Here is a 16,432-nt window from a genome sequence, read left to right on the forward strand (position 1 = left end):
GACCACTAGATGGCGCACTTTGGGGCCTAAAGCTAATTGTTCAGACGCCGAGGCCGCGCGAGGATGAGGATGGTGTTCTGGATAAAGGCGTGGTCTGTCTGAGCTTGCAGCCAAACAAACATCACAGGGTTTAGGATCTAATCCTGACCCTGCGATGCTCCCTGGCCATAAGACTGTGGTAAATTGCGTCTGCCCTTGCTCCACTCCTCTCTAAAACTACTCTGTAACATTTGACACCTGCCTCCCCGCGGGAGAGTTTACAAGGATTAATGAGATAATGCTGCTGAAGGCCAGACCTTTTAATGAAAGCTGCTAATTATAAGCAGAGCCTCAGTGGGCAAGTTTGTAACTAAGCTCTGCCCCTTCCTCTGGGTTAAAAAGCTTCTGAATTGGGTGACATCATTCCCACATGTAAGAGAACATTTTGCTGTAGAAGTGAAAATGATTAAGAGAGAGAAAATTGGGCCCTCGAAGGAAACTGCAAAGGCCAGGAGACAACGCCTCTGCAGCAGAGAAGGGTAAGGGTGATGAAATATTGTCTTCATTGTTAAGAAGGAATCTTGCATAGGAGTGGAGTGGATTTTTTCCCAGTTTGTTGAGGATGGAGAGCAGATAAGAATTTACAGGACATCAGAAACATACAAAAAGTTTAGAGGAAACACATTTGGAAAGTGGATGTTGTATATGTTCTTAGTTTTATATCAAACAGATCTCTTTCTTCTAAGCTTTTTTCAACGTTTTTTTTTTTAATTTTTAATTTTTAATTTTTTATTTTTGGGACAGAGAGAGACAGAGCATGAACGGGGGAGGGGCAGAGAGAGAGGGAGACACAGAATCGGAAACAGGCTCCAGGCTCCGAGCCATCAGCCCAGAGCCTGACGTGGGGCTCGAACTCACGGACCGCGAGATCGTGACCTGGCTGAAGTCGGACGCTTAACCGACTGCGCCACCCAGGCGCCCCAAAGCTTTTTAAAAATTGAAATCAGAACACTTAACATGAGATCTACCCTCTTAATACATTTATAAGTGTACAGTATATTATTGTTGACTATGGGTAAAATGTTGTACCACAGATCTCTAGAGCTCATTCATCCTGCTTGACTGACACTTTGAGCCCATTAGTTAGTAACTCCCTATTTCCTCCTCCTCCAGCCCCTGGCAACCATCATTCCCCTCTTTGATTCTATGAATTTGATATTTAGATAATTTAGATTGAATATTTTAGATACCTAAGTGGAATCAGGCAGTGCTTGTCTTTCTGTGTCTGGCTTCGACCATGTTGTTTCACTTGCAGAATCTCTCTCTCTTTTTTTGTTTTAAAGACTGGGTAGTATGCCATTGTATGTATATACCACATTTTTTTAAAATCTAGTCATCTGTCAATTGCCTTTTAGGTTTTTTTCCACATCTTGGCTATTGTGAATACCGATGCAATGAATATAAGGGTGCTAAAATCTCTTCAAGATCCTGGTTTCAATTTTTGGGGGGACAAGTACCCAGAAGTGGGACTGGCAGGCCTTATGGCAATTCTATTTTTAATTTTTGAGGAACTGTCAAACTGTTTTCCACAGTGGCTACACCATTTTGAATTCCCACTAATGGTGTGGAGGGTTCCAATATCTTCACATCTTCCCCAAAACTTGTTGCATATAAATATAAATATAAATATAAATATAAATATAAATATAAATATAAATATAAATATAAATATAAATGCAAATATATACCTGAGGTGAGGTGAGGTGAGGTGATAGTGTGGTTTTGATTTGCATTTCCCTGATGGTAAGTGACTTTGAGCATTTTTACGTATACCTGCTGGCCATTTGAATGTCTTTTTTTTGGAGAAATATCTAGTCAAGTTCCTCGCTTATTTCTTAACTCAGTTACTAGTTTTTTAAACTAGAGTTACAGGAGTTCCTTACATATTTTGGGCATTAACCCCTTATTAGATATTTGGTTTGCAAATATTTTCTTTTATTCCATGGTTGCCTTTTCACTCTGTTGATCATTTGCTGTGCAGAAGCTTTTCAGTTTGATGTAGTCTCACTTCCTTATTTTGTTTTTGTTGCCTGTGCTTTTTGATGTCATATCCATAAAATCATGCCAAGACTAATGTCACTAAACTTTCCCCCTATTTTGTTCTAGGAGTTTTGCAGTTTTGGGTTTTATGTTTACATTTTAATCCATTTCAGTTCATTTTTATGTATGGTATAAGGGTCTAATTCCATTCTTTTGCATGTGGATAGCCAGTTTTCCCAGCACCATTTATTGAAGACAATTTTTCCCCATTGCCATACTCAATGGTAGAAAACGGGAAGCTTTTCCTCTAAGATCAGGAACAAGATAAGGATGCCTCCTCTCACCATTTCTACTCAACTTAGTGCTGGAAGTCCTAGCCAGAGTAGTTAGGCTAGAAAAAGAAATAGAAGGCATACAAATTGGAAAGAAAAAAAGTAAAATTATCTCTTTTCACAGATGATACAATCTTAAATGCAAGAAACCCCTAAATATTCCACCAAAAAAGCTGTTAGAATTAAGAAATGATTTCAGCAAAGTTGCAGAATACAAAACCAACATAAAATTAGTTTCTGTATACTGACAATGAACTATCCAGAAAAGAAATTAAGAAAACAATCCCATTTACAATTGCAGCAAAAAAGGATAAAATACCCAGGAATGAACTGAAGGAGGTGAAAGACTTGCATTGATGAAAGAAATCAAACAAAACACAAACAAATGGAATGACAGCCCATGTTCATAGATTGAAAGATTTAATATTGTTAAAATGTCCATACTATCCAAAGTGATCTGTTCTTGCAATGCAATCCTCATCAAAATTCCAATGGCATTCTTACAGAAATAGAACACAACCATCTACATTTATATAGTGCAAATATTTTCCATTAAAACATCTAGTATTTTTGTAGTATTGCCCATACATTTGCCCTAGTGAAAAGTTATTTTATTTTTCAAACTACTGCTTTATCACTTTAGTTATATTCTGCAAACATGGAAAGGGAATTTTTTAAACTGTTTAGTTGTGTGATAAACTCACCACACTGACACTGGAAGACCTGGGTTTCAGTTTCAACCACATGATCACTAGCCATGAAATAATGAGAGTAATTATAACAAGAAGTGGGAAAAATCTTTTATTTGGATTGTGTTTTTTGAATGCCTACATTTTTAAAATATATACTAATCTTCAATTTTTGTCATATTCTTTCTGGAACTCAGTTTTCTTATCTGGAAAATGGGAATAACTCCCACTCTGTTTACTTCATAGGGATAATGTAAGTGTGAAAGACAAAAAAAATACGTAAAACTGCATTTAGAATTACAAAGCACTATGTAAAACTATTATTGCCACTCACATGAAGAGTCAGTATGACAATGTACAATAATATTAAGGATTGGGAGAGAAAAGAACGAGGCTGAATTCACAGGTCTGTTGTGAGAACCCAGAGGTGAACCTTACAAATATCTGATACCCATGTATTCTTTCCATGTATCCCACAAATGAACAACCCTAGGTAAATAGCCATAGGCTTCCAGATTAAAGGGATTCTGGCTAAGGATGCATTTCCCATATTGTCTTATATCTAAGAGATTTGAGCTAGTCTTGGGTGATTCCAAGTTGTCTCTCATGTATCAGGTCTGCAAAGGTTCTTAGAAATTTTATTTTTCTCTTGGGAAAACATTGCTTTGGAAATAAAATGGCTGCAACAATATTCTATAAGACAGCCAAAGACCACTTCCTCCATGCACTAAAACAATTATACAAAGGAATTGATTTGGGGCATGCATATTATGAGGTTGCCTTATTACATTCCCTTTTGTTTACCTCTCAAAACATTTTTCCCAGTGTGGGACATACACTCCACACACACCACGTGTTCAGAAAAATCTATAGATGCTTAAATGCCTAAAAGCAATTATCTCTGTTCACAATAGCTTTGTCCCTGTGCCAAAATAAAATTCTTTTCGATCAGAATCTCTTAGCACCTAGTGATGAATACAGATAGAACCTATCTAATCAGGGAAGAAAACCACAGAACTGAGGACAAATCAAAGCTTCTCAAAACATATGAAAGGGCAAAAAATGCATTTACCTGGGCAATTATGTCTGTAATTTCTGAGTAACTGTGGCATCTTCTTACACAAGATCGAGCCAAAAAATCTTCCACCAGCCGTGTTCCAATGCCATATCCCCTGTGGTCAAGGAAAGAGTGTGGTCTGAAAATGATATTTAAGTAGTGAATTCTATATATGTTTGAGAATGGAGTCATCGGTTTAGCACTTGCATAAATGGATAACAAAGTAAAGCAAACTTGACAAGTCTAATGGCTATTTCACAGTAGGCTCTTTATTTGTCTTACAGACCACAGAAACACAAAGCACTTCTCTGGGAAATATTAACTAGTTTCCTATAAACAGAGAAGACTGAAGAGGTATGTCTGGCCCAAATTTGACAGTGTAGATTAAAGTTAAGGGAAGTTGGTGTTTGTAGCCTAGTGTTTCTTACTGGCAACTTTCTCATCACTAGCTGGTGATGGAACCAACGAGGATCTGGCTAACTTGTTGTCTGCTACAGGTATGGTACTTAGGTGTTCATTCTTCTCCTAGCATAGTTATCATGGTAAGGGAACAGGCATATCCAGGATGGGCTCTGGAAGGAGAGGAAGAAGGGAAAAGTAAAATCAATTTTTGTTGCCAGCATAGGTTTCTGCAGTTAGAACTCTGAAGTTTGGCAAAAAGAAAATAAAGTGATGTTCAGAAAATTCATTTTTCATTCTAGGGAAACTGAACCTATGGGACTTGGGAGAAAGTATTTATATTATCTGTTAGCTCTACCCTACCATGAATAGATTGGGTAGCATCTCAAGTACAGTTTTGAAGGCATCTTACTGAGATGTCATACTATAGCTGAGTATGTAGCTGAGCAGACACCTTCGACAAGATAGACCTGAGAACTTTCTATCTAGCTGAGGAAATATGACCTTACTGGTGGAAATAAGAAGGAATAGGCTGCTTTTGCTAACCAATAGGCACAAAATTGGTCTTTTAATTTCACAACCACATGTACGTAGACAAGTGAAATGATTTGAACACAACAATAGAAGGCCCACCAAGATAAAGACAGCATGGTGTGTAAAGGGAATGTCTGTTCCATAGGGCCTAAAAGTTGGTGGGGGATAATCGGTAACTGGGTGGTGGTTGGGGGAAACAGATTTAATGTCAGAGTGCTTACTAATTCACTAAGTCTATGAGACACTCTATATTTCTCAGTAGATAGAAATATTCAATTTGGCTTACTTGCCTTCTGAGAAAACTGTTTTGTGATTCTAGCTAGAAAGTTCGCACTAAAAAAAACTTTTGAAGAACAGAATATATACTTTACAGAAATGGTTGTACTGTATTTAAAAAGATGTTTCCAGCGTTTTCTAATCTCTATGCATATCCACAGCCTTGGACAGTGAGGGGTGATAGAAGGCCAAAATGTTACAGTCAGCACAATAAGTGTACACACACACACACACACACACATATGTATATATATATTACACACATATATACACACTATACACATGCATATATATCCATACCACACACATAGATACAAACTACACACATACACATATAACACACACAAATACATACACACTACACACACACACACACACACACACACACACATCTTGCTTTGATCAAAGTGTATGTTTCTGTAGATAGTTTATATATTGAGTTAAAAATGTCAGATGTTTTCAGCAGAAGCTATTAAAGAAATCCAAATGTGAATTATTGCTTTACTTAAGGCAATGCCTTTCCACAGACTCTCAGAATTTATTCTTCAATATTTCATTCATATTTCATATTTGTTAAACTGTGCACCCAAGTGCTAATCAAGGTATGTTTTTTTAGTCAGACAAATGAGTTTCTTCATTTTCTATATGTGTTTCACAAAACAATGTAAATTTAACATAAGCTACATAAAATGATGTGTACTCCAGAAATACCATATCACGTGTTGAAGTATGACTTAAATGTAAATAGGTTAAGCAACTCCCGCTATTCCAGACACTATCTTGGGAAGTACTCCTGATTAATTAAAAAGAAATGAAAAATAAGTTATGTGAACCAAAATAAACACAAAACAATAAAAAAGAGCTTTCCAATAGAAAAAGAATAAGCATAGAAAGGAGGGAAACCATGGTTCAAAAAAAAAAAAAAAAAAGCCTTTCAAGCTTTCCTTTATGTTGTCTTTTTTGTTTTCCACCTCAAAACACAACGAGCCCTTTTTAGAAGCCCTAAAATGCTCAACTAGGCTGGATTTCCCTTTCAACCTTTCTAACTAAATCTTCTATTTAGGGCAGGTTTTCCAGTCACTGCCCAGTTAGAGTCCTTTTCAGGATCCATAATTAAGAGGTTCCAAAAAGGTTGAAAGATATTTTATTATTGAGCAATAATCTGATGGTCATATAATTATTCTGAGAAAATTAAAGGCTGAATTTGTACAGAAGGAATCTCCATTAATGAAGACAAGGAGAATGGACTTTATTTTAAAAGGAAGAAGTGGGTTTCTCCCTTTAATATATTTTTAAGTAAAGCATAACAATGGTAAAAGCATTCAAACAATGAAAACACTACATAGGAAAAAATAAACCTCTCTTCTACCCATAATCCCTGTCTCCAAGTTCTCTCAGGCAATCACCATTACTAATTTTTTGCATATCCTTCCATACATGGTCTATACTTATATAAGCATATATTTATATGTTAGAAGGAGTTTTATTAGAGCAAAAGACTTCTGGAAAGAATCAAATTTGATGACCCATCACATTGTTGAAAGAACAATCTTAGTTTTACCATACACTTGCTTATACGTGACTAGCAAAGAAATGATTTCTCAACTTTTTTTTTTTTTTTTTTTTTAAATTTTTTTATTTTTGGGACAGAGAGAGACAGAGTATGAACGGGGGAGGGGCAGAGAGAGAGGGAGACACAGAATCGGAAACAGGCTCCAGGCTCCGAGCCATCAGCCCAGAGCCTGACGCGGGGCTCGAACTCACGGACCGCGAGATCGTGACCTGGCTGAAGTCGGACGCTTAACCGACTGCGCCACCCAGGTGCCCGCAAAGAAATGATTTCTAATTAAAAAGAAAATGTTCCATGCTTGACTTTCATAGAAAAAAGTTTCCTTCCTGTTACATTATGCTTTATGACAACCCAAATGGCAGTTGTCAGAAATTATGTTCAGCTTTGAAATGTGATTTGTTGAAATATAAGAGCTGGGAAAGTGAAGCAAGCAAAGTCTTTATAGGTGGACAAAAGGCAGAGGATGTTAAGAAAAAAGTGCACATTCTATGAGAATACAAGACTTCTACTTACATTTTATCTAAATATTTATTCACATCTTCATCTTTTTCATAATCTTTACAGAGTTGGGCAACCAGAGCTCCATAGGTGAGGACAAAGAGATCTTTGTTCTAGAGAAAAAAGAATTAGTTTTACTTTATAGGCAAAGCTAGGGACGACATGCTACTCCACTTTTTTTTAACAAAATTTTCCAATGGAAGCAGTCTTTGAGATCATCTGTTCATTTTTTTCTACCCTCCTACTAATTATTGCAACCATTTTGACTTTTGAGGGTGAGTTGTATCTATATTTGGATACATTGATGAGAAAAAGAGCTATAAAATAAAATAAATTTCTGAACAGGAAAAATATGCATCTATTGCTTACATTATATAACTTGCAATGTATTTTCATGGAGGAAGTTTTTAAATTTTTTTTTTCAACATTTTTTATTTATTTTTGGGACAGAGAGAGACAGAGCATGAACGGGGGAGGGGCAGAGAGAGAGGGAGACACAGAATCGGAAACAGGCTCCAGGCTCCGAGCCATCAGCCCAGAGCCTGACGCGGGGCTCGAACTCACGGACCGCGAGATCGTGACCCGGCTGAAGTCGGACGCTTAACCGACTGCGCCACCCAGGCGCCCCTGGAGGAAGTTTTTAAAAAAATAATTGCTAATATAAATTTCTGTTGTTCTAGAATGGGCTTTGGTATTGTCGACCATGTTTCAGTTGGAAGGAATAATTAATTGGGTGAGTCTTCTCATGAATCTGCACAATCCCTAATGGGTTCCAGATCTGCCAAGGAGACCATCAGCAGGAACCCAACTAGAGCAGCAAATTTGTGAGATGTTATTTTCTTTACACAGTGAAAAAAGGAGAATTTGTACTTTCCTAATAGAACTCCAAAATATGTCCTATTTTCAGAGTGAAGTAAATATGAGAATGACAACTAAGAATAATTTAGGTTTGGTTTAGTATAGGCAGGTAGAAAATAGGGGAAACAGAGCACACAAATCTCAGTCAATCCATTTAAAGAAGCCTCTCGGTTTTGCTTCTGCTCTTGAATACTAAGTAAAGGATGGAGGTATTAGAGATAATCAATTTCAAAGCTCTCAGTCCTACAGAGGAGGGAATGACTTGCCCAACCAGCCATCAACTGGGAGCCAGGGAGGAGCCCGAGACTACAGGCTCCACTTGGACGTAGTGATGATTTCTCAGGTGCACAAGAGACTTATTTGAAGTAGAAGTGGGTGAGAGAGAGAGGTAGGGAGGAGAACCACTGTTGGAAATAATCTTATTTTGTGCATAATCTGGTATTATCACGAAAAGCTAAATGTGAATTCCAGGTTAGAAGAGGCGTCTTTATCTCTAGACCTAGGTATCTTGGGTAGCCTAACGTGGAGGGTAAGATAAGGTCTGATAAGATACATTCATTTTTTTTTTTTTAAGGCACAGGCAGAAATGGCTCAACAAATCAATAAAATTGTTTATTCAACAAAGTAGCTTCCGTAAAACATGATATAATTTTGATCCAAATACTTACAAAATTTGCCCAATACCACCAGAATCTCCTTCCTTATATGTGGGTTTATATCACAAGAAATGTTTCTTTAATCAGAATGAATATTTGTTATAACTAAATAAGTTGTAAATGGATAGAATCTAAATAGTTGTAGTGAAAAATTGTGTCCGTATTGAAAACATAAGTTAAAATGTCCTAAGTGTCTGTAGAATATATGTTAGATACATTAATCAACATTACATCAAGGACTAATATATATATGAGTCAGGTATAATAAAATAATAAGTACATTAATATTTCCAGTAGAAAACAAGAAATGTAAAGCAAGTGATTTTAACAAAAATATTGTTAAACAAAATCACTGAAGGGTCACAATATATTCAATTTTTGTTCTGTTCTTATTTAATTTTAAAAACCTAATCATCCACTCTAAGAAATGTCTGTAAATTATACATGAAATATCTTCCTAATGTAAGGAGACACCACAGAAGATCAATTACTGCTATGTGGTAATACCACAGCATAAAAATGGGCACCAGTGAAGGCAAGAGAGACAGAAAGACTGATAATGTATTTGTTGCCACCAGCAATAAAACAGAAGAATTTGAAAAAGAGATAAAAGGAAATAAAATTATACCCTATTTACATGCCAGAGCCGTAGCATTGTGCTCATTTATAATTATGGCCAACCTGAAATCATGGCATTTTCTTCTTTCTCTTTCTCTCTTACTCTGATGGGTGAGTACTAACTACACTGTACTTGCAGCTGGGTTTCAAGTTCAATACCCATGAGGGCCAGTTTTCTCCATCCCGCTTCCTAGTAAAAGGCTGAACCTTGAACTACATGTCTGGGAGGGTCTCAAATCCATACTACTGATCACAGAAAAGGTCAACATAAAATTTATCTTCACAGTTTATAACAATAACAATAAAGACAGTCATTTTCACATTCGAAAAATAGAACACCATTAGTTATTTGAGGTTTTGGAGATGTCAGGATAAAAGTGTGTTTTAGCTGATATATAAATGAAGGGATTTAGGTGCAATGTGAAATCTACAATATCTTTTCGTATTTCAGAGCCCCACATAAAAATCAGTCAGGATCCCAGAATGCCAAAGGGGGCACCTGCAGGCATTCCCAACTGGGGTGTGCCAGTTAATCATACAACTCCAACTACCCATAACTGAGATTCCTCAATTTTATCCAATGCTCATCAGTTTCCTGAAATAATTAAAAGGGCTTTAAGTGTAATGATAAATTTTCACTTCTGTAACTTCTAAATGCCTAATAGAGGATTAAAGAGGAATATTATTCCAAATATAATCTGTAAATAAGTTTTAAAAAAAACTCTGAGCTTGGAATATACAGAAAGGACAGTAGCACATACAAAATTATAATGATAGATACTTACATTTAAAACAAGGAAATCTATTTCCAAAAGCAATAATCTTTTAATACTGAGTTTCTTGCTGATCTATTCCTGTTAATTTAACACGTAATCAACTATTTTATATACATTTCACTTGCCAGTTCATGAAGTATGAAATACAAAGAATTCTATGTATGAAATACAAAGAATTGCTTAATCTTTTTTCCGTCAGAGACAGAAGATACATTTGGCACTTTATAGATCTAATTAGTCAGAAAGGAAAACCCTAAAATATGCATAAAGAATCGATTCTGTTATAAAGTGTTAGAGATCACTGATCACTGTACTATTCCCAGAGGTATCATTTATGATCCAACCCACTAAACACTCCCTTGCTCCCACTGAAAAAAGTCTGTTTATAGTGTCACTTTTTAAAATAAATCAGAAATCACTGAAGAAAATATTTTCTTCGAAGTAGAAGAAAAGCCTCTTTGAGAATATGTTTATAAAAAGATCTTACTATTTTATGGTATTCTGGTCTTCTGTGTGCAGGGCGAGACATTGTGCTTGAGAGATGAAGGATGTGATCTTCGATTTCTTTTCGTTGGCTTTTATCTTACAGGTGTATCAATCTCCGTCCTTTTGTTTCCGCAAGTTCCTTTTTGCTTTGAGACAAGAGTGCTACTTCTGCACTCCCCTGCTGTTGCTCTTTGCTGAACTGAAGAGGAAAACAATCACAAGCAGAACTGTCTTGTAGGCACGTCCCTTGCCACCGATCAAATACTGCTTCACTTGTGAGGACAAATTGTAATCTAGAGACATAAAAGCTGATAGTGGGAAGTCAGACCAGAAACACCAGCTACTGAAAATTCTTTAGCCCAAGGGAATATAAGAGTGGTGTTTTGCTCTCATGCCAACACATTGTTCTAAAATCACAAACAGAAACCTTCCCAATCCAAGATAAATCTAAATGTTAGCATTATTCAGTCTTTGTATTGATTGTTGTGTGAATTCGAGACAGGATCAGCAATCTGTACCTACTATGTCTTGGGTTCAAATGTAATAATCAATGACTCTAATGAGTATCACAGACCCCATCTTGTGTGATTCAAAATTCAAATGTATCTGGTATTTTTGTTTTCATAAGCAGCAGTTTTAAAGAATGATAGATTTGGGGTATTGGTATTTTTTCATAAAACTGTTGGTCATAATGAGTGTTCTACAGTTTAATAATGTATAATATTTCTGACAGAGAAAGCAAGCCCTTAGCTTTCTTTTGATAGTCCCTGAGATGTTAGCTATTGAAGGCTCTCTTTATTTATGCAGGAGTATAGACCTTTAAAGTTAAAACAAGAAACTCCCTCATCTTGACAACTGCAGGGTGTGGAGGATCAGAACTGTTCCAGAAATAGAAGCATAAAACTCAGTTTAAGAAAGTAGTTTCCTACTTCTCCCATCTTTACCATCTGAGTTAATTGGCCCTATGTGTTCTAGAAAATTCTTGCTATGCTGTGACAGACTACTCAATACTTTGAAAGAGTGTGGTGTAGTTGAAAGAGCTAGGAGACTTTGGAAGGCTCAGACTAAGCTGCGGTTTTACCATTTACTGGCTGTGCGACCTTGGACAAGCCATTTTATTGCTCTGTGGCTCAGTTTCCACATTTGCAAAATGGCAATAATAATGCCCATCTCACAGAACAATTGGAGAATCAAAGAGATAATGTGTGCTATAAAACACATTATAATGCACCATATAAACACTAATTACTATAGATTTATCTTGTAGGTGAGCGTTTTGAATGGAATTCTTCAATATTTAAGGTATTTCCATTACTGCCTATGTTTTATGACTCATTCTCAGGAAAAGTCAGTTTTGCTGGGTGGTGGTGTGTGTGTGTGAGGGTGCTTTTCAGTGGCAGATTCATGACACCTTATATTTATATAAAGTTTACGATTTATAACATGGTTTTCATTTTATCTCATTTTGATTCAATTACCATCTGTGAAGTAGTCAGTACTGTAATCATTACCATTTTATAGGATAAGAATCTAAAAGTCATGTTGAGAAATTTGTTCAAAGTTGGCTGGGTGGTAGGCAACAAAGAGGGATTTGGGCTAAATTTGCTGACTCCAAATCAAAAATTTTTTCTATTGCACACACTCCCATTATGTTAGAGCAAAGGTTTTAGAGGCAGACTCACAAAAGCTACTAAGGTGTGATGAGAGAATGTTGCTGAGCCTACTGTGGGGGTAGTTCTGGGTTCCGAGAAAAACCAAGAAAAGCCCTGTGTATTTGGTGGGTGGGGAGTAGTGGTCCTGGAATCAATTTCACTAAACTCTAATGGCTGTGGTATGGTGACATCAGGGCCACCATGATAATTTCAGGACATGATGGGTGCATTAGGAAAAGCCAGCTCTTCCTCCAGACTGATTGACCTTCCTCTCCCTCCTGCGTCTTAGGTCAGGACCATAGGGCTTAAGGAAGCAGTCCCTGCCTGGGGTTCCCGTATGAGAGCACAATCTGCACAAATACAGCTGCAGCCTGTGGTGCTGGGACACCAGTTTGCTGGTTTTCAGACTGTGAAACCCACTAGCCTTCAGCGGCTCTTATGATCCAAGGAAGCTTGGTGTGCCACAGGCTCTTTCTTTCTGTCAGTCTTCACTTAAATAGAAGAAAGTGTAGAGGTTATATTTCTTTTTTTAAAAAAAAATTTATGCTTTAATTTGTTTTTGAAAGAGAGAGAGGGAGAAAGTGGGGGAGAGGGAGACACAATCTGAAGCAGGCTCCAGGCTCTGAGCTGTCCAGCACAGAGCCCAATGTGGGTGGAGCCGAAGTTGGACATTTAACTGACTGAGCCACCCAGGTGCCCCAAGGAGTAGACATTTTGTATGTTGGATAGACAGGTGACGGCAAGCTATCTTAAAAAGAAGAAAAAAAGACCATTTGGTTAGAAAACCCAGAAGAAAAATGATTACTCACAGATGTAATCATTCACAATCATTGACAAGTTACACACAGGTACTGTTGATGAAGTCATTAGTTCTTTCAACTGTAAACAATAAGGCTTAAGAGTTTGTCATCAACAAACTCCTTTACAGCAAGACTTTGATACCTCAATAGTGACTTGTTATCAATCCATGCTTCATTCATCCTTTCTTACAATGTTGCCTGAAAGAGTGGTCTACAATTTCCTTTTCTACCTCCTCACTTCCCATATGCTCTATTAAATGGACTTTTAAAATATGAAATTATAAACATAAGGAAGATGCGGTTCGTACTACCGAGCTCTACCGAACAAGTTGCTATTTATACTTTAGGCTTTATTTTCAGCAATAAAGCAATACTGATACAGTTGAAATATCCAGTACCCTCCTTAATTCTATTCTGTCCTTCTCAGTTCTGCTATGCAAAACTTGATATTTGTCATTCCTATATGTGTTTTTAAATTCTACATATGTTAGTAACCACAAAGACTATGTGGTATCATTTTGTTTTAAGACTTTACAAAATTTCTTATACTGCACATACTCTATAGCTTGCATTTTCCCTTCCAGTTACTCCTTAGGATTTATCCAGATCCATAGCTGCCACTCTAGTGAATTTATTTTCCCAGCTTCTTATAGCTGAGGTCAGCAAACTTCTTCTGTAAAGGGCCAGGGAGAGGATATTTTAAGTTTTACAGACATATGGACTCTGTCACAACCACTCAACTCTGCTATTGTGGTGAGAAAGCAGCCACAGACAATTCAGGAACAGGTGTGCCCATGTGTGAATAAAACTTTATTTTTAAATACAGAGATTTGAATTTCTTGAATTTCACGGGTCACAAAATACTAAACTTTTTTTTTTTCCCAACCAAGTTAAAGATGTGGAAACCATTCATAGCTCGCAAACCATAGAAAACAGGCAGTGGGCCACTTTAGTCTCTGAGCCATACGTGATCAACCCCTAGTCTAGAGCATTCTATTTCTGTGGCTTATTAATCTGTTTCTTTGTTATTAGACATTAATAATGAAATAGAATGAAAATACTGTAGTGGAATACTACATATATCTTAGAAAAAGCTGGCTTGTTCTTCACATCTTTTATATCCTAATGTTTAATCATTTCTTATAAAACTATGTTTAAAATGTCAAAAAGAATTCTCCTTATAACTCGATCAGTTTTTGCTTTATGTATTTTCAAAGTTATGCAGTCACAGACCTACAAATTGGCAATTGTTATATCTTCATAATGGATTGTTCCTTTTATTATGATGGGGTGTTCAAAATTAGCTCTTCTGACACTTTTTGACTTTGGTTCAGTTTTGCCTTATACTATGATTCCCAGTTATATATATTTCAATACCTCTAGTTTTCAAGCTTTGTGTGCAGTCAAGTTTTAGGTGTCACTTGCAAGCAGTGTGACTCTATTTTTTAATCAGTCTGGAGGTGAGTTTGCTCCAGCTTCGGTGTGGTTGTTAGGAGCATGACAGACCACCGGGGACCTACTCCTGATTCTTCTGTCATCTCTGTGTGACCCTGCGCAATTTCCTTAATCTCATAACACCTCAGTTATCTCATCTGTAAACAAGTTGAGGCTAATATTAGCACCTCATCATAGTTCTTAAAACAGTGACTGGCATGTAGCAAGCACACAGTAATTGTTGGCTCTTTAAAATTTTTGTGTGTGTGAGGGGCGCCTGGGTGGCTCAGTCGGTAAAGCATCCCACTAACTGATTTCAGCTCAGGTCATGATCTCACAGTTGGTGGGATCAAGCTCCGTGTAGGGCTCTGTGCTAACAGTGCAGAGCCTGCTTGGTATCCTCTCTTTCTCCTTCTCTCTCTGCCCCTCCCCCACTCGTTTTTTTTTCCTCTCTCTCTCAAAAGAAATAAAATGAAAATTTAAAAAAAAACACACAAAAACAAAACCATACAGCCTGAAGACAACTGCCTTCTGGTCTCTACTGTTGTCAGTGGGAAATCTATTGTCCGTCTACTGTCATTCTTTTGTGGCTTACGTACCTCCTCTTTCTGGTAGCTTTTAATAATATCTCTTCATTTTTCACAGACTGAAGTTTTACTATGATGTATTTATATGTGGATTTGTCTTTATTTACACTGCTCAGAACATCTAACACTCTTCTGATGTGGGAACTTTCTTTGATTTTACAAAATTCTCAGTCACTTCTCTTCAAATAGTATCTCTCTGCCTATCCCTTCATTTTTCCCTGCTGGAACTCCTATTATGGAGTTGCTTAATCTGTCCTCTGTTTCCTTTTCCTTGAATTGGATTTTAAAATATATTATTTTATTTCTTTATCTTTTAATACTGTACTTTGGGTGAATTCCTCAGCATTATGTTCCAATTCACTAATTATGTAATTAACCATATCCAGTTGAGAGTTTGAAAAAAGAAATTTATTTCTTATTCATTTTTTATTAGCCCAACCAAGCCTAGTCCAATGCCTTTTACATAGAAGTTATACAATAAATATTTGCTGATGAAATAAATATAGAAAACACCTTACATATTTGATCATTTAATTTCTTTTTATAGGTATATAATTTTATTAATACCTATCACATTTTCATGTAACAAAAAGATACCTTATAAACAGATTTGCAACTTAGCTTATAAAGCAACACATTATTATATTAGATTCTGTGCATAAATACAAACACATTTTTTATGCAAAGTTAGAAAGTTAGTTTTGTTGCAGTTTGACTTTAGGGGTACCCAAGACTTGTTCTTCTTTTGGGAAAAGCTTTTGGGATGTTCTGGAAGAACTCATAGGTTATGGATGTTCCAGACAGCCCTAAATTTTGGGTGTCTCTATTATTTGGTAAGTTCTGTTATGCCTTTTGTCATAATTTTATGGTAACTAACTCCTGGGCTAGTACAGGGTAAGAATGTTCTCCGTTTTGCTGCCACTGCCCTATTTGCTGGTGCTGATCAAGGCAGCACGTGGAAAGATGGCAGCAGTTGCCGTGCAAGCAGGCCATTCTCTTTTTAGTGGGAAGATACACTGAAGTAGTTTTCCCTGTCACTCGTACCAGAAGAATCTCTCTAGTTTCTTCCGGCTGTAATCTGAAGTACATTTATTAGCTCAGGATTCACAAAGTACATAAGGAAAGATGCCTGAATCCTTTAAACATGTTTGAGGATATTGGGTTGCTTGACGCAGCCAGTTAAACCAGTAA

General features: G+C 36.7%; 1 protein-coding gene across 1 annotated transcript in view; it reads right to left on the reverse strand.

Moving 5' to 3' along the window:
- TRAPPC3L (trafficking protein particle complex subunit 3L) overlaps positions 1–11,097 on the reverse strand; it is a 41,689-nt gene extending 30,592 nt beyond the window's left edge. Inside the window, exons 1-3 of the mRNA XM_058735057.1 lie at positions 10,770–11,097; positions 7,390–7,487; positions 4,113–4,212 (exon numbers count right to left, since the gene is read on the reverse strand). Of these exons, the coding sequence (XP_058591040.1) occupies positions 4,113–4,212; positions 7,390–7,487; positions 10,770–10,811 (240 nt within the window). The 5' untranslated portion in view covers positions 10,812–11,097. The remainder of the gene's footprint in view (positions 1–4,112; positions 4,213–7,389; positions 7,488–10,769) is intronic.
- Between the last annotated feature and the right edge of the window lie 5,335 nt (positions 11,098–16,432).

The sequence above is a fragment of the Neofelis nebulosa genome, chromosome 6 (assembly GCF_028018385.1).
Source record: "Neofelis nebulosa isolate mNeoNeb1 chromosome 6, mNeoNeb1.pri, whole genome shotgun sequence".
Taxonomy (NCBI): Eukaryota; Metazoa; Chordata; class Mammalia; order Carnivora; family Felidae; genus Neofelis; species Neofelis nebulosa.